This window comes from Pan paniscus, chromosome 1 (assembly GCF_029289425.2).
Source record: "Pan paniscus chromosome 1, NHGRI_mPanPan1-v2.0_pri, whole genome shotgun sequence".
Taxonomy (NCBI): Eukaryota; Metazoa; Chordata; class Mammalia; order Primates; family Hominidae; genus Pan; species Pan paniscus.
The window spans coordinates 100,133,051-100,147,369 of NC_073249.2; the positions used below are offsets into that span (position 1 = coordinate 100,133,051).

Here is a 14,319-nt window from a genome sequence, read left to right on the forward strand (position 1 = left end):
TGAGATATATCCACGTAGTTTCATAGATCACTTCTCAATTTTGGTGTTATTGAATTCTTGTGATGAATATTCTTCTACAGGTCTTTTTGTGCACTTGAGATTCATGGAAGTACTTCAATTGCTGGGTCATGACCTGAGTACAAGTTTAACATTAGTATAAATTGCCAGTCTTCTAGAATGTTTTTTCACCAGCAATGACAGTTGAAGTGGCACCAAATTCTTGTCAGCATTTGGTGTACTAACTTTTTAAAATGTAGCTATGCTCTCAGACCAAACTGGCCAACATGGCGAAACCCCATCTCTACTAAAAATATAAAAATTAGCCAGGCATGGTGGCATGCACCTGTAGTCCCAGCTACTCAGGAGGGGGAGGTTGCAGTGACTCAAGATTGCACCAATCGCACCATTGCACTCCAGCTTGGGTGAGAGAGACCCTGTCTCAGAAAAAAAAAAAAAAAAAGTAGCCACACACTGGTGATTGGTTAGTGGTATCTCAGTGTGGAATTAATTTGTACTTGCCTAATGAGCAATACTATGAAGCATATTTTCTTATGGCTTCCAGCATATAAGAAATTCTCCTTTGCAAAGGCCTATTCGAATATTTTGCCCGATTTTATTTGGCTTAGCTCTATATTACTGATTTATGAAAGTTCTCTTATATATTCAGGAGTTGAGTCATTTTTCAAATAAATATATTGCAAATGACTTTTCCCAGTCAGTGACTTGACTGACAACTGAAAGCTGTCAACTGAAAAATCACACAATTTATAAATTTAGAAAGGAGATTTTATTTTTTTATAAAGGGTTACAGCCTGCAAGTGGCCATTCTGACAGACTGGGAGGCATAGCTTCCTGCTGAAACCCGAAAAGTAGGTTTCCAGGGAGGGGAGGGCGAATAGTGATTTACGTTGATCTGGTTGGCCACATATACATATTCAACAGGGAATAGGGGGAGCTCTGAATATTTGTGAAGGGATCCTGCTGCATGCATGCTGAGTAAACATGCCTGTTACATGCAACCCATGTTCACTTTGGGGTGGAGACAACATTTAAATACATTATAATTAGGCCCTATGCTTCAAAAGGTGAAGCAGGGACACAAAGGCAATCAAGTGCATAGATTCTGTAAACTGTCCAGAACCAGCCCACGGCCAGTGGTCTCTTATCAAGAGAAAACTACTGAAATCAGTCTCTTGTCCAATCAAAGCAGTAGTTATGGCTTGTGTAGGGAGGGCTCAGTCAGTTTATGGTAATAGGTGAGCTGCAAGTGCTTCAGCATTGCTTATCTCAAGGCCAGTGCTTGTTTAGCTAGAGAAAAAAAGGAAGAAGAAAAAAAACTGGCAATCAGAACATAGTGCCTACTGCCACACACATACCACCAAATCCTGCACTCCAAGCTTCTCCTTCTGCACCCTGGACTCCCAACCTCCAGTTAGACAATGCACATCTTCCCACACCTGCCTCAGGCTCCATCAGGCCACTGTGCCTCCCATAGCAACCAGGCCAGGGGGGATCTTGATTCCTATTACGTTTCTGAAGAAGGTGGTCAGGGGGTGTGGAGGATGTAGGTGGGAGGGGGTGAGGTTGAGGGCAGAAGTACACTGTGGTCTTCTGTCTTCTACCTCATTGGCCCAGGTGCTGCTCTCCCTCCGGTTGTCTGCTTTCAGCCCTTCGTGGGAAATCAGGTCTGCACCCTGATCTTCCTGACTCTCATTTTGTGAGGAATCTGAATGGATGAGACGTCGCTCTTGTCCCACAGGTTCTGTCCAAAAGGTGCCCTCCTCTCTACTTGCTCGGGGGCCTGCCCTCTGAGCTCTGGCACTCAGGCTGGGATGCCGCCCAGTACAGAGGCTCTGCAGCCCTGCAGGGGTCTGACTGTTCCACACCAGCGGGATACAGGCCACAGGGCATGCTGTGGTGGAAAAGCATTCAGAGGTGTGGGCTGAAGGCTTCTCTTTCCACAGTCCCTTTGAAGATGCCATGGAAGTAAGCACCCCTTTGAGGAACAAGGTGGCCCAAGGCCTGGCTTCACATGCAGGCTCTTGTGTCCCAGTGGGTCCTCTCTGTGCCTGGTATAGCCGACTGCTTCACACATCTTACCCGGTTTCCTCTCCTCCACCACCCAAGCTCCTCCTCGACCCCCTTGCTCAGCTGTCCTTAGGACAGCAAGATCCCCAGCCCTTGGAAAAGCCCCATCTCCAGTGCTTGGGGAGGGAGTTGGGTTCAGGTCTTCTAACCACAGAAGAACAGAGAACCTGAGGCAGGAGGGAATCCCTTCCCTTGCTGGGTCTCTTGGCACAGCCCATCTAGGGGTCTGGGTCAGGGTCCAGGTATCCTCTACCCTCCTTGAGGACCTGAGTTTTCAGGTCCCCGGGGTTTGTCAACGTAGAGTCTTTCCCACTGTTCATCTGGGAACTGTAGGAATATCCCATGGGGCCCTCTCTTACTCATTAGAGACACCCAGAAAGTACTCCTGCAGAAACTGGGTGCAGTGTACCAGACCACAATAATTCTAATTACAGGATGTGGAGGTCAGATACGTTTTGTGACTATTTTCTCTCTGTCTGTGGCTTGCTTGCCTTTTCACTTTCTTAGTGGTATCTTTTGATGAGAAGGTATGGCTAATGTTGATGAAGTCTAATTTATCATGTCTTTTATATATATTTTTTCAGTGTCCTACTTGTTGGTAGGCTAATCTTTACCTACAGAGTATCCTTGAAATGCTTTATATCTTTAACTTTTAAGTTTTGGTGTATAATGCACCTCAAATTACTTTTGTATGTAGTGTGAGGGAGAATAACATTGTTGGTCTCCCCCACTTCCATATGAATGTCCATTAATTGAAATGATTTATTTTCTTCTATTGAACTGCTTTCATTGAAAGCTCATTTATTGACTGTATGGCTATGGATCAGTTTCAGGTCTCTTAACTCAGTCTGTTTATCTATTTGTCCCTCCTGATGCCTTGTCTATAATAGCGTATAGTAAGCCTTGAAGTCAGATAGTACAAGTCCTTGTTCTTTTGCACACATTGCAATAACTGAGTCTGGATTTAGTCCCGTTAGTCTGAGTGGGACTAATGCCACTATAAAAGGGACCCCAGGGAGCTCTCTCTGCCCCCTGAGGATACAATGAGAAGGTGGCAGTCTACAACCAGAAAAAAGTCCCTCATCATAACCCTACCATGTTGGCACCTTGATCTCGGACTTCCAACCTCCAGAACTGTGAGAAATAAATTCTGTTGTGAATTAGCCACCCAGTTTATGGTACATAGTTATGGAAGCCCGAACTAAGACAGAGATGGAATCCCATGGAGGGTCTCTAATTTGCTGAGCTGGTCATCAGGTGGGATGTTGCAAGTTAGAAACAAGAAGAGCTGACATTTTGTGCGTATGAAAGAAGATAGTGGACAGGCCCATTGTCGTCGGCTTTGTCCGCCTTGGCGAACTGGAGACGGAAGCTAGATTCACCTTCGACAGCCACGGGAGGACCGGGAGGACCTCCAGAGGAGGTTAGGTCGACCTCATGGTAACTTTAGATCCTGAAAACTCACAGGATTTTTCTTGTCTTCCCTTTGATCTCTCTTCCGCCTACTCAACAGGACAGGACTCACCGCCTTTCTTTCCCGTCAGAAAGGGATCCCTTCCGGACAGGACAGAAGTGAGCAGATGGTTTCCCCTACGTGTCTTTCCGGGCCTGGGCGTCTCAGGAGCTCAGGCTGACCTGAGACCTAACTCCTGGCAAGTGGGACCAGCAGGAGCCTGGAAGAGCGCGCGCAACGGGGTGGAGGTTGGGCGCCGGGGGTGGAGAACCGCAGTCAAATCCTCTTCTTCCCCGCGCACCGCGCACCTGCCCCCGGGGATGCCGAACGAATTGGCCCATAAAGCTTCTCTGCAACGGAAAGAAGCCTGAAGCTCCAGGAGGTGCGAGAGGAGCCTCGTTGAGCGAGCCCAGCCCTCTGCCCGGCTGGCCCTGGTCAACAGGCTCGGAAGAGGCCGATTTGGAGGACAGAACGGAAGAAAAGACCTAAAGGTTTCGAATCTCATGATGTGGAGATGTTAAAGCCTAAATCCTAAGGTCCGACTGTGAGGGGGAGCGAGGGTGTCTCGAGCTGGATCCACCCTTGAGCCTTCACCTGGAGAGTCCTCTGCACAAGTTCAGAGAGAAGGACTACGGGCAGCAATGGTTCTCAACAGGGGGCAACTTCGCCCTCACATGCCTCTCCCAACCCCGCTGGGACACTAGGCCGCGGCTGGGGGAAGTGGGAGGGAGAATGTTATCCCCCTGGCATGTGTCTAGTCAGCGGAGGAGACAGATGCTGCTAAACACCTTGCAATCCACGGCGGGAGGGCCCCTCCCCCACCCCGAAGTAGCCATTCCGCAGAGGTGGAGAAACTCGCGTGTAGATCAATGCCCACGCACTTGGCCGACGGAAATCACGAATTGGTGACCAATTGGATCTTGGATCTGAGGAAAAAACTCCAGCTTCAGAGGGAACTCTCGAAGTTTTGCTCAGAGCAAACGGAGGGGTTGCGTTGCCATCGCCTAAAATGGGAAAATGGCAGGCGTCACAGGTTGCTGGGGAAGGTTGGAGACCAGTTGAGTGCCCCGGAGCCTTCCTGGAAAGAGTTTCCTATCCAGCCCGTCTCGGTTTCCGCATCCGTCTGATTCCTTATGATGTTGAGGGTGCCGGGGTCTGGGTCCTTTATGATGCAGAGGGTGCCCCCGTCTCACCTCGGGCGCCTCCCCGCTCCCGCCTCCTCCTGGCAACCTGGTGGGCGGCTCCGGACCCGGCGACCCGCGACCATCTTGTCAGTTGCTGCCGCCTCGCAAAGGGCATCTCTAGGCCAGTGGTGAGCTGCGGCCGCGTGGCCGCAACTCGTTCCAGTACTCAGGACTCCCTCGTGGAGCCCTTGGTGTGTCGCCTGCAGGTTCTTTTTTTGAAGAAAGCAGGGAGTGAACGGCCTTGTGAGACTACTCCAGGAGCAAAGAGCGACTCTCACAAGACCCAAGTCCTCCTAGAGCACAGGAAAGTGTCGCTTCAGGTCGAAGAAGGGAGAGAAAGCAGCTTTCCGCATCTGCCTGGTTGTCTAGTGGCTAGGATTCGGTGCTGAAAGCGCCACGGCCCGGGTTCGATTCCCGGTCAGGGAATTGTTTTGCACTGGCCGCCCTCCCGCAGAAATCTTCCTTTACTACGCTGTCAGCCGGCCTGCTCCAAGGGCCAGATGTAGAACAGCCTCCGCAGCGAGGGGCAAACCCGGGCAAAGGAGGGCAAGTCGTGGTGGGCCACCTCTCACGTTTATCTCCGTGTCTGTCATCCGCAGAAGCGGCTTTAGAGAGCGACTGAGCGTCTCGCTCAGGTGTACACAGCCGTGCAGAGAGGCCAGTCCCCGTGGAGCTGCACTTGATAAGCGCACCCTCTTTGCCGTCGCCGCCCCGGAGGTGCCTATCGGGCTGAGCTGTGAATAACTAAGAGAGAGGCCAAGCCAAGTCATGGCGTTTGTGCGTGTCCTGGACATGGGCACCGGTCAGTCAGCGGAGCCTCCTCACCTCCGTTCGCAGCTAACATGCTCGTTAGGCCTTCGGAAGAGGCGACCGGAGGCGATGCCCGCGAAGTTGGGAGGGGAGTGAGCGGCGGGTGAGGTCCTCAAGGGCGGTCCCTTTTGCTGATTGAGCGGTAGAGGGAGGCGATGTTCGCTGACCCAACAAAGACAGCAGGTGGAGTGGGCACAAATGGAAAACTGTGGTCGGTGCCCTAAGCAGAATGCAGGTGTAAAAATCAGCACTAGGACGTCAAAGCGATGGTACCACAGTCAAATCCCACAATGTCTACACTCTACCAAGCACTTGCGCACGCTCCCCCTTTTCCATTCAGTATTCCCAAGAGGGGTTCGGAAGAACCCCGCGTCCACTGTAAGCTCAGGGGAGAGCGGGAGCCAGGGAGGTGAAGTGCACAGACTGGACAGAGGCGGCGGGCAGAACCGCGGGGGTGAGAGGGCGCGTGGTTGCGGGGCGGGAGCCGCTGCTGAAAGGCGGCCTGGGTTGTCGTGTGGGGTGACTGTCGGTGGAATCTTTGGCAGAGAGTGGTTTGGAAGAATGGCGAGGGGGGCAGTGGGTAGGGTGGTGACCCTGAGCGTCCGGCCAGGGCGAGGACGCTGTGCTGTCCCTGCAGGGCATGCGCTCATTCCCACTTACCTGGCAGGAAAGAGACCGTGGTCACGAAGGGGGTTCTCCCAGAGTGAAGCTTCTTCATCGCACTCTAGAGTTGTTGATCTCTGTGATTTCTTCAATGTGGGAAACGGTGTTTGTGCTAGAAGAGGGCTGCGCTCTCTACCTAACATAACGGGGTTCAAAACTGACATCGCCTCACGCCTACCCGAAAACGTTTACGTGGCTTCCTTGTCTCTTTGTTTTTTCTGTCCTAAAGTCGCCTTATCCTCACACCCCCTCATTTTTTTCTTCCACACTCGAGAGTGTCTCTCCGTCTCATTAAAAGCTCCACCAAATATTTGAAATATCTCAACCAGAAAGACTGCAATGAATACAGTATTTCATTTGTGGAAGCTACAGACCAGCTAGGTTGAGAGTTGCTTGATATTTTCTGCTAAACCGTGAGGCATAGAGCACTTGGAAGGTTTCTCTTTGGGCCTTTGTTTGTGTGCTATTGGGTTTCCTTCTTTTCCCCAGACCGTATGGCGCTGTGGGGCCAGCGGTAAACCCTGCTTTCTGGCTGCAGATAAAGGCCGCAGCTGGTGCAGGAATTAAAGACAAACCAAAAGACACGTGGGTTCGCCCCAGTGGGTCCAAGATAGAGTCTGACTGTACCAGGATTCAGATTAGAACAGAGGTTGCTGCAGGCACAAGGCAGGGTACTAACCACTATAGAATCCCAATGCGCCCCACACCTACTGCCCGTCGTTTTGCTTCCCCACCCCTCTTTTATTTATTTATGCATTTTTTTTGAGAGACAGAATTTCGCTTTGTCGCCCAGGCTGGAGGGCAGTGGCGCGATCTCGGCTCACTGCCACCTCTGCCTCTCAGGTTCAAGCGATTCTCCTGCCTCAGCCTCCTGAGTAGCTGGGACTACAAGCGTCGCCACCACACCCAGCTAATTTTTGTATTTTTAGTAGAGACGGGCTTTCACCATGTTGGCCCGGCTGGTCTCGAACTCCTGACTTCAAGTGAGTGATCCACCCACCTCGGCCTCCCAAAGTGCTGGGATTACAGGCGTGAGCCACTGCGCCCGGTCCCCCGATTTTTTTTTTTAATGTAAAAACATTTATGCGATTTTTACGTGTTTATTCTTGGGCAGCTACAGGTTCTTGTGATTTTCCCTCACGTCTTCTCCAGTCCATTCTGATACGTGTCCCATCTTCTCTGCATCCAGCCGGTGCCCTCTGCACCGGCATCCTGGGCTGTCCCATTGTCTCGTCCTGGTGTCCCCTGCTTCTTCTCCCTCCTTCTTTTCAGGTTTTCCCTTTTGACTCCCCTGCCTCTTTCCCGCTCCCGCCCCACCAACCCCATCTACTGAAACCGAGTTGAGTGAGGGGATAGCAAGCGGAGTAGATGATTGCCTGAAGGCGGCGCAAAAAAACAGAAAGAGCTACCATGAGAGCCGTCGGGGCGTTCAGCTTCCCTTGGGCCCTACTAGGCTCAGGCTGGGGTCGCAGATCCAGGCATTTCCAGAGGCACTGGCTTCTGAAGCAGGCGAGGGTTAACGGAGGGTGAAGGCCATTCGGCCGCCCTTCTGGTTTCAGAGTCAGGCAATGCAAGCGTTTCTAACGTGCAACAACACGATTAGTCGACTCAGCCTCTCCGGTTTTCCGAAGCTTTGTAGTCTGCACAGTTGTCCTGCAGAAAGCGAATGGCAACCCCTAGAGTTTAGTGATTGCTTAATCTATGTTGAGATGACAGCGACCAACTGAGGTTATCTCCGTGGAGCAATTGGTTAGCGCGTTCGGCTGTTAACCGGAAAGTTGGTGGTTCGAGCCTACCCAGGGACGTGCTTTTAAATGTTGGTTAGTTGTGGTCAGGCGCGGTGGCTCACGCCTATTAATCCCAACACTTTGAGAGGCCGACGTAGGGGAAGCCTCGCCTGAGCTCAGTTCAAGACCAGTGAGAATCCCATCTCATTAAAAAAAAAAAAAAAATTGCAGTTGTTTCTCCTCAGGCCTATCACTGTATTTAAAAAGTGAGAGATTGTTCCCTTGTGTCTTGTGCATCCTATGAGTACACAAAGCAAAAGGTCCCCCTCCAAGCCTCCTATAAAATAAGATCCCTCCAGATCAAACTAGGTTCCAGATAGGCTGGAGTGCAGTGGAACAATCTTGGCTCACTGCAACCTCTGCTTCCCGGGTTCAAGCGATTCTCCTGACTCAGACTCCTGAGTAGCAGAGATTACAGGCGTGGGCCACCACACCGGACTAATTTTTGTATTTTTAGTAGAGAGAGGGGTTCACCATATTGGCCAAGCTGGTCTCAAACACCTGACCTCAAGTGATCTGCCTGCCTCAGCTTCCCAAAGTGCTGGGATTACAGGCGTGAGCCACCACGCCCAGCTAAACAGTCAGATGTTAAAATTATATATTCGTCTATTAGATGTCATGTCTAGTTTTTTTTTTTTTTTTTTTTTTTTTTTGTACAACCAGATTTTCATCCGATGTCAGTTTCGTTCTGCCTGGAGGACTCCTTCAACTTTTTTTTTTTTTTTTTGTGGTAATGGCTGGTGGTAGTTAATTTTCAGCTTTTGTAGAATTTCACATTGACTTTTCCCCTCAGTGCGGTTTTTTTTTTTTTTTTTTTTTTTTTTTTTTTTTTTTTTAGAGGGAGTCTTGCTCTGTCGCCCAGGCTGGGGTGCAGTGGCACCATCTCGGCTCACTGCAAGCTCCACCTCCCGGGTTCATGCCATTCTCCTGCCTCAGGTTCCCGATTAGCTGGGACTACAGGCGCCCGCCACCATGTCCAGCTAATTTTTATATATATATATATGTATATATATATATTTTTTTTTTGTAAAGACGGGGGTTCTCACTGTTTTAGCCAGGATGGGCTCGATCTCTGGACCTCGTGATCCACCCGCCTCCGCCTCCCAAAATGCTGGGATTACAGGCCTGAGCCACGGCGCCCGGCGGCTTTGTGTTTCATAATCTTTTTTTCTGCAGTGTCTAATCTGCTGTTAATTGCATCCAGTGAATTTATTATCTCAGATGTTGTAGTTTTTAATCTCCAAAGTTTGATTCTGACCATTTGTATATGTTTGATACCTCTGCTTAATTCTTTGGACCCATAGAATATTGACATAATAACGATTTTAAAGTCCTCTGTTTTCTTTTCTTTCTTTCTTTCTTTTTTTTTTTTTTAAGACGTAGTCTCACTCTTGTTGCCTAGGCTGGAGTGCAATGGCACAATCTCAGCTCACCGCAACATCTACCTCTTGGGATTAAGCAATTCTCCTGCCTCAGCCTCCCGAGGAGCTGGGATTACAGGCATGCACCACCACGCCTTGCTAATTTTTGTATTTTTACTGGAGACGGGGTTTCATCATGTTGATGATGAAAGGTCCCAAACCTGGGACCTTTCACATGTGAAGCGAACATGTAATCACTACACTACAGAAACCCCTCACAGTTCCTGGCACAAGACATATTCCTGAAATGTTACCATCTGCTGTTTTTAACTACTAGGGTTTCCAATATAACAAATTCGACTGCTTTTCAAAATTTGAGTGATAAATACGCCAGGAAACACAATCCCTCAGGCAGACAGGCTGAACCCTCATTTACAGTTCCACGCCTAGCCCCGAAGCCAAGACCCTAGGGACCCCCAATCTGGCTTCGGGATCCCGCATCTCATGCAGGGTTTCCAGGAACTGAGTGCCGGTGTGTGGGATTCTCCCTGCTGACTCTCTGGCTCCCAGAAGCTTCAGGAGCTGGTGGAGCCATGAGTGTCCCGTGCCACACAGGAGTGTGGACGCCGCCCCTGCAGGGCTGCTGACTGCCCCTCGGGGGCCCTTTCCCCGGCGCTGGCCATTAGGGCTCTTGGCTCTTGACAGGCGATCATGCTTCGGGTCCTCCCAGGAACCATAGGACCCTCCCTGCCTGCTCTTCCACCAGGCTGAAGGACCTGACCCGCACGCTCTTTCCTTGCTAGCCCTTTGGCCTCAGCACCTCGAATCTTCCAGAGGGCATCCTTCACTGCCACTCTCGCTGAGTCTATTAGATTCAATGTAAGCTATATTTATCCACACGTTGAAGTTTTAGCAGGTACTATAGCAAAGGCTGTGTCTCAAGGCATTTCACTGTTGTTTGAAAATATAGAGCATCCAACCCAGGCCAAACTGTGCTTCTTGGCCTGCATTGAATTGTTTGAAGACCAGGGCATGAAGTTCATAAAACACAAGGGTTTCAGAGCGATCACCACTGAAGGACACAGGAGCAGCCTATTCAGATTTCATGATCACAGGATCTCCACCTCCATCTTGAGATATTTTTTAAAGGCAGTTTTATTGCATTCTTTCATAATACTTGAAACTTTTTATTTGCATTTTTGATGTTCCTACTCAACAGATCTTGAAGTGAATTATAACAAAGAGGTAAGGGCAGTTTTCAGAGAAAGGCAGTGTCTGTGAACTTTTCAAGTTTGTCTCACAGCAAAAGATCAACAGGCAGAATTTCCTTTTGCTGAAAGATGTTAATGTGGTTTCTAAGGTGTTCCTTAGACATGAGTGTAAAAACAAATTTGGGGAAGAAAGTGCCATTTTCTCCAGCAGTTGCTTTTCTTACTACAGTGGTTACCATGTTTCCTTCACATCCAAAGTTCAAATGCTCCCACCCTGGGGAAAGTGACAAAATGTTCGTTGGATGCCAGGCTGCAGTGTCCAGCTTTGTTCTGCTTTGGGTCAGACTGGAGACTGGGACTGGACTGGACTATGTCTCCCTCACTAGAGACTGGGAGCCCAGTTCCAGATGAGGCAGGCATCATGGTAACTTTTGATTAGGCAATTTTGTGACATCTTTTTCTGCTTTCTTCCCTCTGAAATCTCTCTCTCTCCCTCCCCACTGACCCAGAGGAGAGGATTCACTGTCTTTCTGACTCAGAACATTCTGGGGTCCTTCCTGGACAGAAAAAAAAAGGCAATTGCCCTGTAACCTACAGGAGCAGAAAGGGCTGCAGGTAACTGGAGACCCACAAACTCACTTTGTGGGCCACTGCACATCTGTGCCTTGTGGGATCCTAGCATACCCAAAACTGTGCGGCTTGAAGCTGCTCTGCCCGCTGAACAGGAAGTATGGGGTTCCTGACTCTTCAAGAAGAGCCACACAGAGAGGTCTTAAGCATGCCTCTGGACCTTGAACACAGGCCAGAAAGAGGCTTGAAGGTGAGGGCAGAGTCAAGAAAGGGTGGAAAGACAGGCCAACCCACTCTCCCAAGGGTACCTTCTTCAGGACAGTGATTTACTCTAATTTAGTGATCAGGAAAGGAGAGGATTGTGTAGAGCAATGTCCGTACTTGAAAACATGAATTCCTACCTAGATGTGGAGTCCGAGTAAAATATCGGCATCAAAAAGAACTCTGGTTGGCTGGGCAAGGTGTCTCATGCCTGTAGTCCCAGCACTTTGGGAAGCCTAGGCAGGCTGATCCCTTGAGCTCAGGAGTTTGAGACCATTCTGGGCAAAATGGCAAAACCCTGCCTCTGTGGTGGCACACCTTTGGTCCCAGCTACACCAGAGGCTGACGTGGGAGAATCACTTGAGCCCGGATGTTCGAGGCTGCAGTGAGCCGTGATCATGCTACTGCACTCCAGCCTGAGTGACAGAGCAATACCCTATCTTCAAACAATCAACAACCTGTGATTTTTTTTTCTCTGCGTATTGCAAGGATGAGAACAAAGAGCTCCAACTAAGATGGAAACGGTACAGATGCGAAAGGATTTAGGGGGAAACCTCTGGTGTTCTGTCAGGGACCACTGGCCTTGCTTGAAAGAAATTTCATCCAGGCTGTCTGGTTTCCTGCATGTGTCTCAGGCCTGCTGTTGGTGGTCCCAGGGGCTGAGTGCTTAGCCCCTTCTCAGCTTGGGTGCCTCCCCTTTTGCCTTCTCCCAGCAACCTGGTCCACTGCCATGGTTCCTGTGGCCATCTCTCCAGAGCCATGCTGTCACCTCGAAAAGGGGCATCTCTAGATCAGTTTTTTTTCACTAAATTGGAATATGAGTATATTTATTAGCATGCTCACAAAATAAATGACACATTAATTAGCACTCTCCTCATATGATAAAGAATACATATGACCCACACTGTGGCAGGAAACAGGGGTAAGGGCTATCAGAGCTGGGACTAAGGGTCCACTGAAGAAATCTTGATTCACCGGAGAGAAGTTGTTTCCTTGGATTGCATAATCTCTGCTCTAGCTACCAGCCAGGTCTCCACAACCTTCCCAGAATCCTTCATTCCAGCACCAGTTCATGTTCTTTGTCCTGGCCACTCCTGACTCTTTCAAGACCTGAGTCCACTTTCCCATGTCTCACTCACCCACCTCTGAAATCTTGCAGCACATCTCTTTGGTATGCTGCTGCCTGGCCACCACTGGGGGCACAATTGTCAGGTGGAGGAAGAACATACATACCGAAAGCAAAGAGCAGGGATACATTAGTAAATGGCACTTGGACATAAACTAAACAACCTCACAGAATACATGCTTCCTCCCAGAATGATACATAATCACCTAGAAGCAAAGGAAACCCCTCGGTCAACATGTATGAATGATTCTGTATGCCAGGCACAGAGGATATATAGTGGGTGGTGTTTACTTCCATTGTACCCTGCACACAGCAGAAAGTTAGTGACTGGAAGACTGGAAGCTAGAACCAGGTCTGTATCCCCGCTCCCATCAGGTTCTCCTGGCCCTTCCTGCCTTTGATGGTGCCACCACTCTACTTCCTCTGTTCTGAACATTTGTTCATTTTTCAATAGAGAGTTTAAGAGGATGCAGGATGGCAGAGAGAGGGTGGGCATGGAGAAGGGGGAAAACAACCCTGTAAAACAGAACAAAAACTATACAAAACCCCAGAAACCAGATTTAGTACTATAATATTTTATAGCAATAGAAAGTAGCTGAGAATAACCTCAGGGGGAGGAGTCAGCAGAGATTGTGCAGCACAGGCCACGGGTTTAGACGCCACAGGTTTAGACTAAGAGCCTTTCAACGGACTGCTGAATGGACTGGATCAGCTGTGAGCTTTCTTTGATGGTGACAGAACAGGTGATGACAGGACTGGAGACCCCACAGGCCCGCCCCAGGGCCGGCCTGGAGTGCGCAAACATTCCAGGCAGGCCCAGCACATTCTTCTCTTCACACAGCAGTGGGAGTGCAGAATGCTCTCTTGCAGCGTGGTGTCTGCAGCCACCACAATGAACTCACAGATGCCTCTGTTGAGGGTTTTGATGGCCTCATTGGTTCCTGTCTGAAGCCGCCTGTGGTTCCAGTGGCTCCGCACTTCTCAAGGAGCACAGCGTACTTCAGAATCTCTAGATCAGTTTTGACTTGTGCATCTGGCGGGCTTCGCGAGCATTGCAGACAGGTTCACCTTTTGGAGAATCCTTTGGAAGGCAAGAGGAATGAAAAGTGCTTGCTGGTGTTTCCCTGGTGGTCTAGTGGCTAGGATTCGGCGCTTTCACCGCCGCAGCTCGGGTTCGATTCCTGGTGAGGGAATACATGCTTTGTAAGGTCTCCAAAAGCGGGCGATTTTAGCCCTTGTTACTGGAACTTGCGATGTGCCCCAAAGCCCACTGCAGGAGAGTTTCTGTAGTCTTGGGTGCCAGAAAACTCTGGTGAAGGGTGAAGAAGGGGAGTTAATGGCGACCCTCTCCCTGTTTCTCATCCTCCTGACCGAAAATCTTGTTACCTACTCTTTTCTCCCTTGGGCACCCTAGCACTCCTGTTCTTTTCATATCTCCATTTCTCATACAGCAGTACTGACTTCAGAGGTCGACTAAGCAGCTTGCTCAAGGTTATACAGCCATGCATTGATCCACACCTGGGTGGGGCTCCTGCCCTATTTGCTGGGTTGCCATTACTGACAGAATGAGATCTGCATCTGGTAATGGCTTCTTGCTGCTTTCAGAGTAACTCTCCCACAGATAACGGCTATAAACTAGAAAAATTTATTTCATATATATATATATTATATAATTTGAAGGTGCTGGAAGACCGAACAAAAGCAGGCAGACATATGGAAGAATGGCAGGTAGTGAGTATCCCATTTTGCAAACTTTCAGCAGAGGGCTGTTAACTGAAAAACCATACAATTTGTGAGCTTACAGA

At 49.5% G+C, this 14,319-nt stretch overlaps 1 protein-coding gene across 1 annotated transcript; it reads right to left on the reverse strand.

Annotated features, from left to right (window-relative positions):
* Positions 1-775: 775 nt before the first annotated feature.
* Positions 776-10,526, reverse strand: LOC129398042 (protein FAM231D). Its single transcript, XM_057302598.2, has one exon. It carries the CDS (start codon positions 1,980-1,982, stop codon positions 1,473-1,475), a length of 510 nt encoding a protein of 169 aa, XP_057158581.1. The 5' UTR covers positions 1,983-10,526; the 3' UTR covers positions 776-1,472.
* Between the last annotated feature and the right edge of the window lie 3,793 nt (positions 10,527-14,319).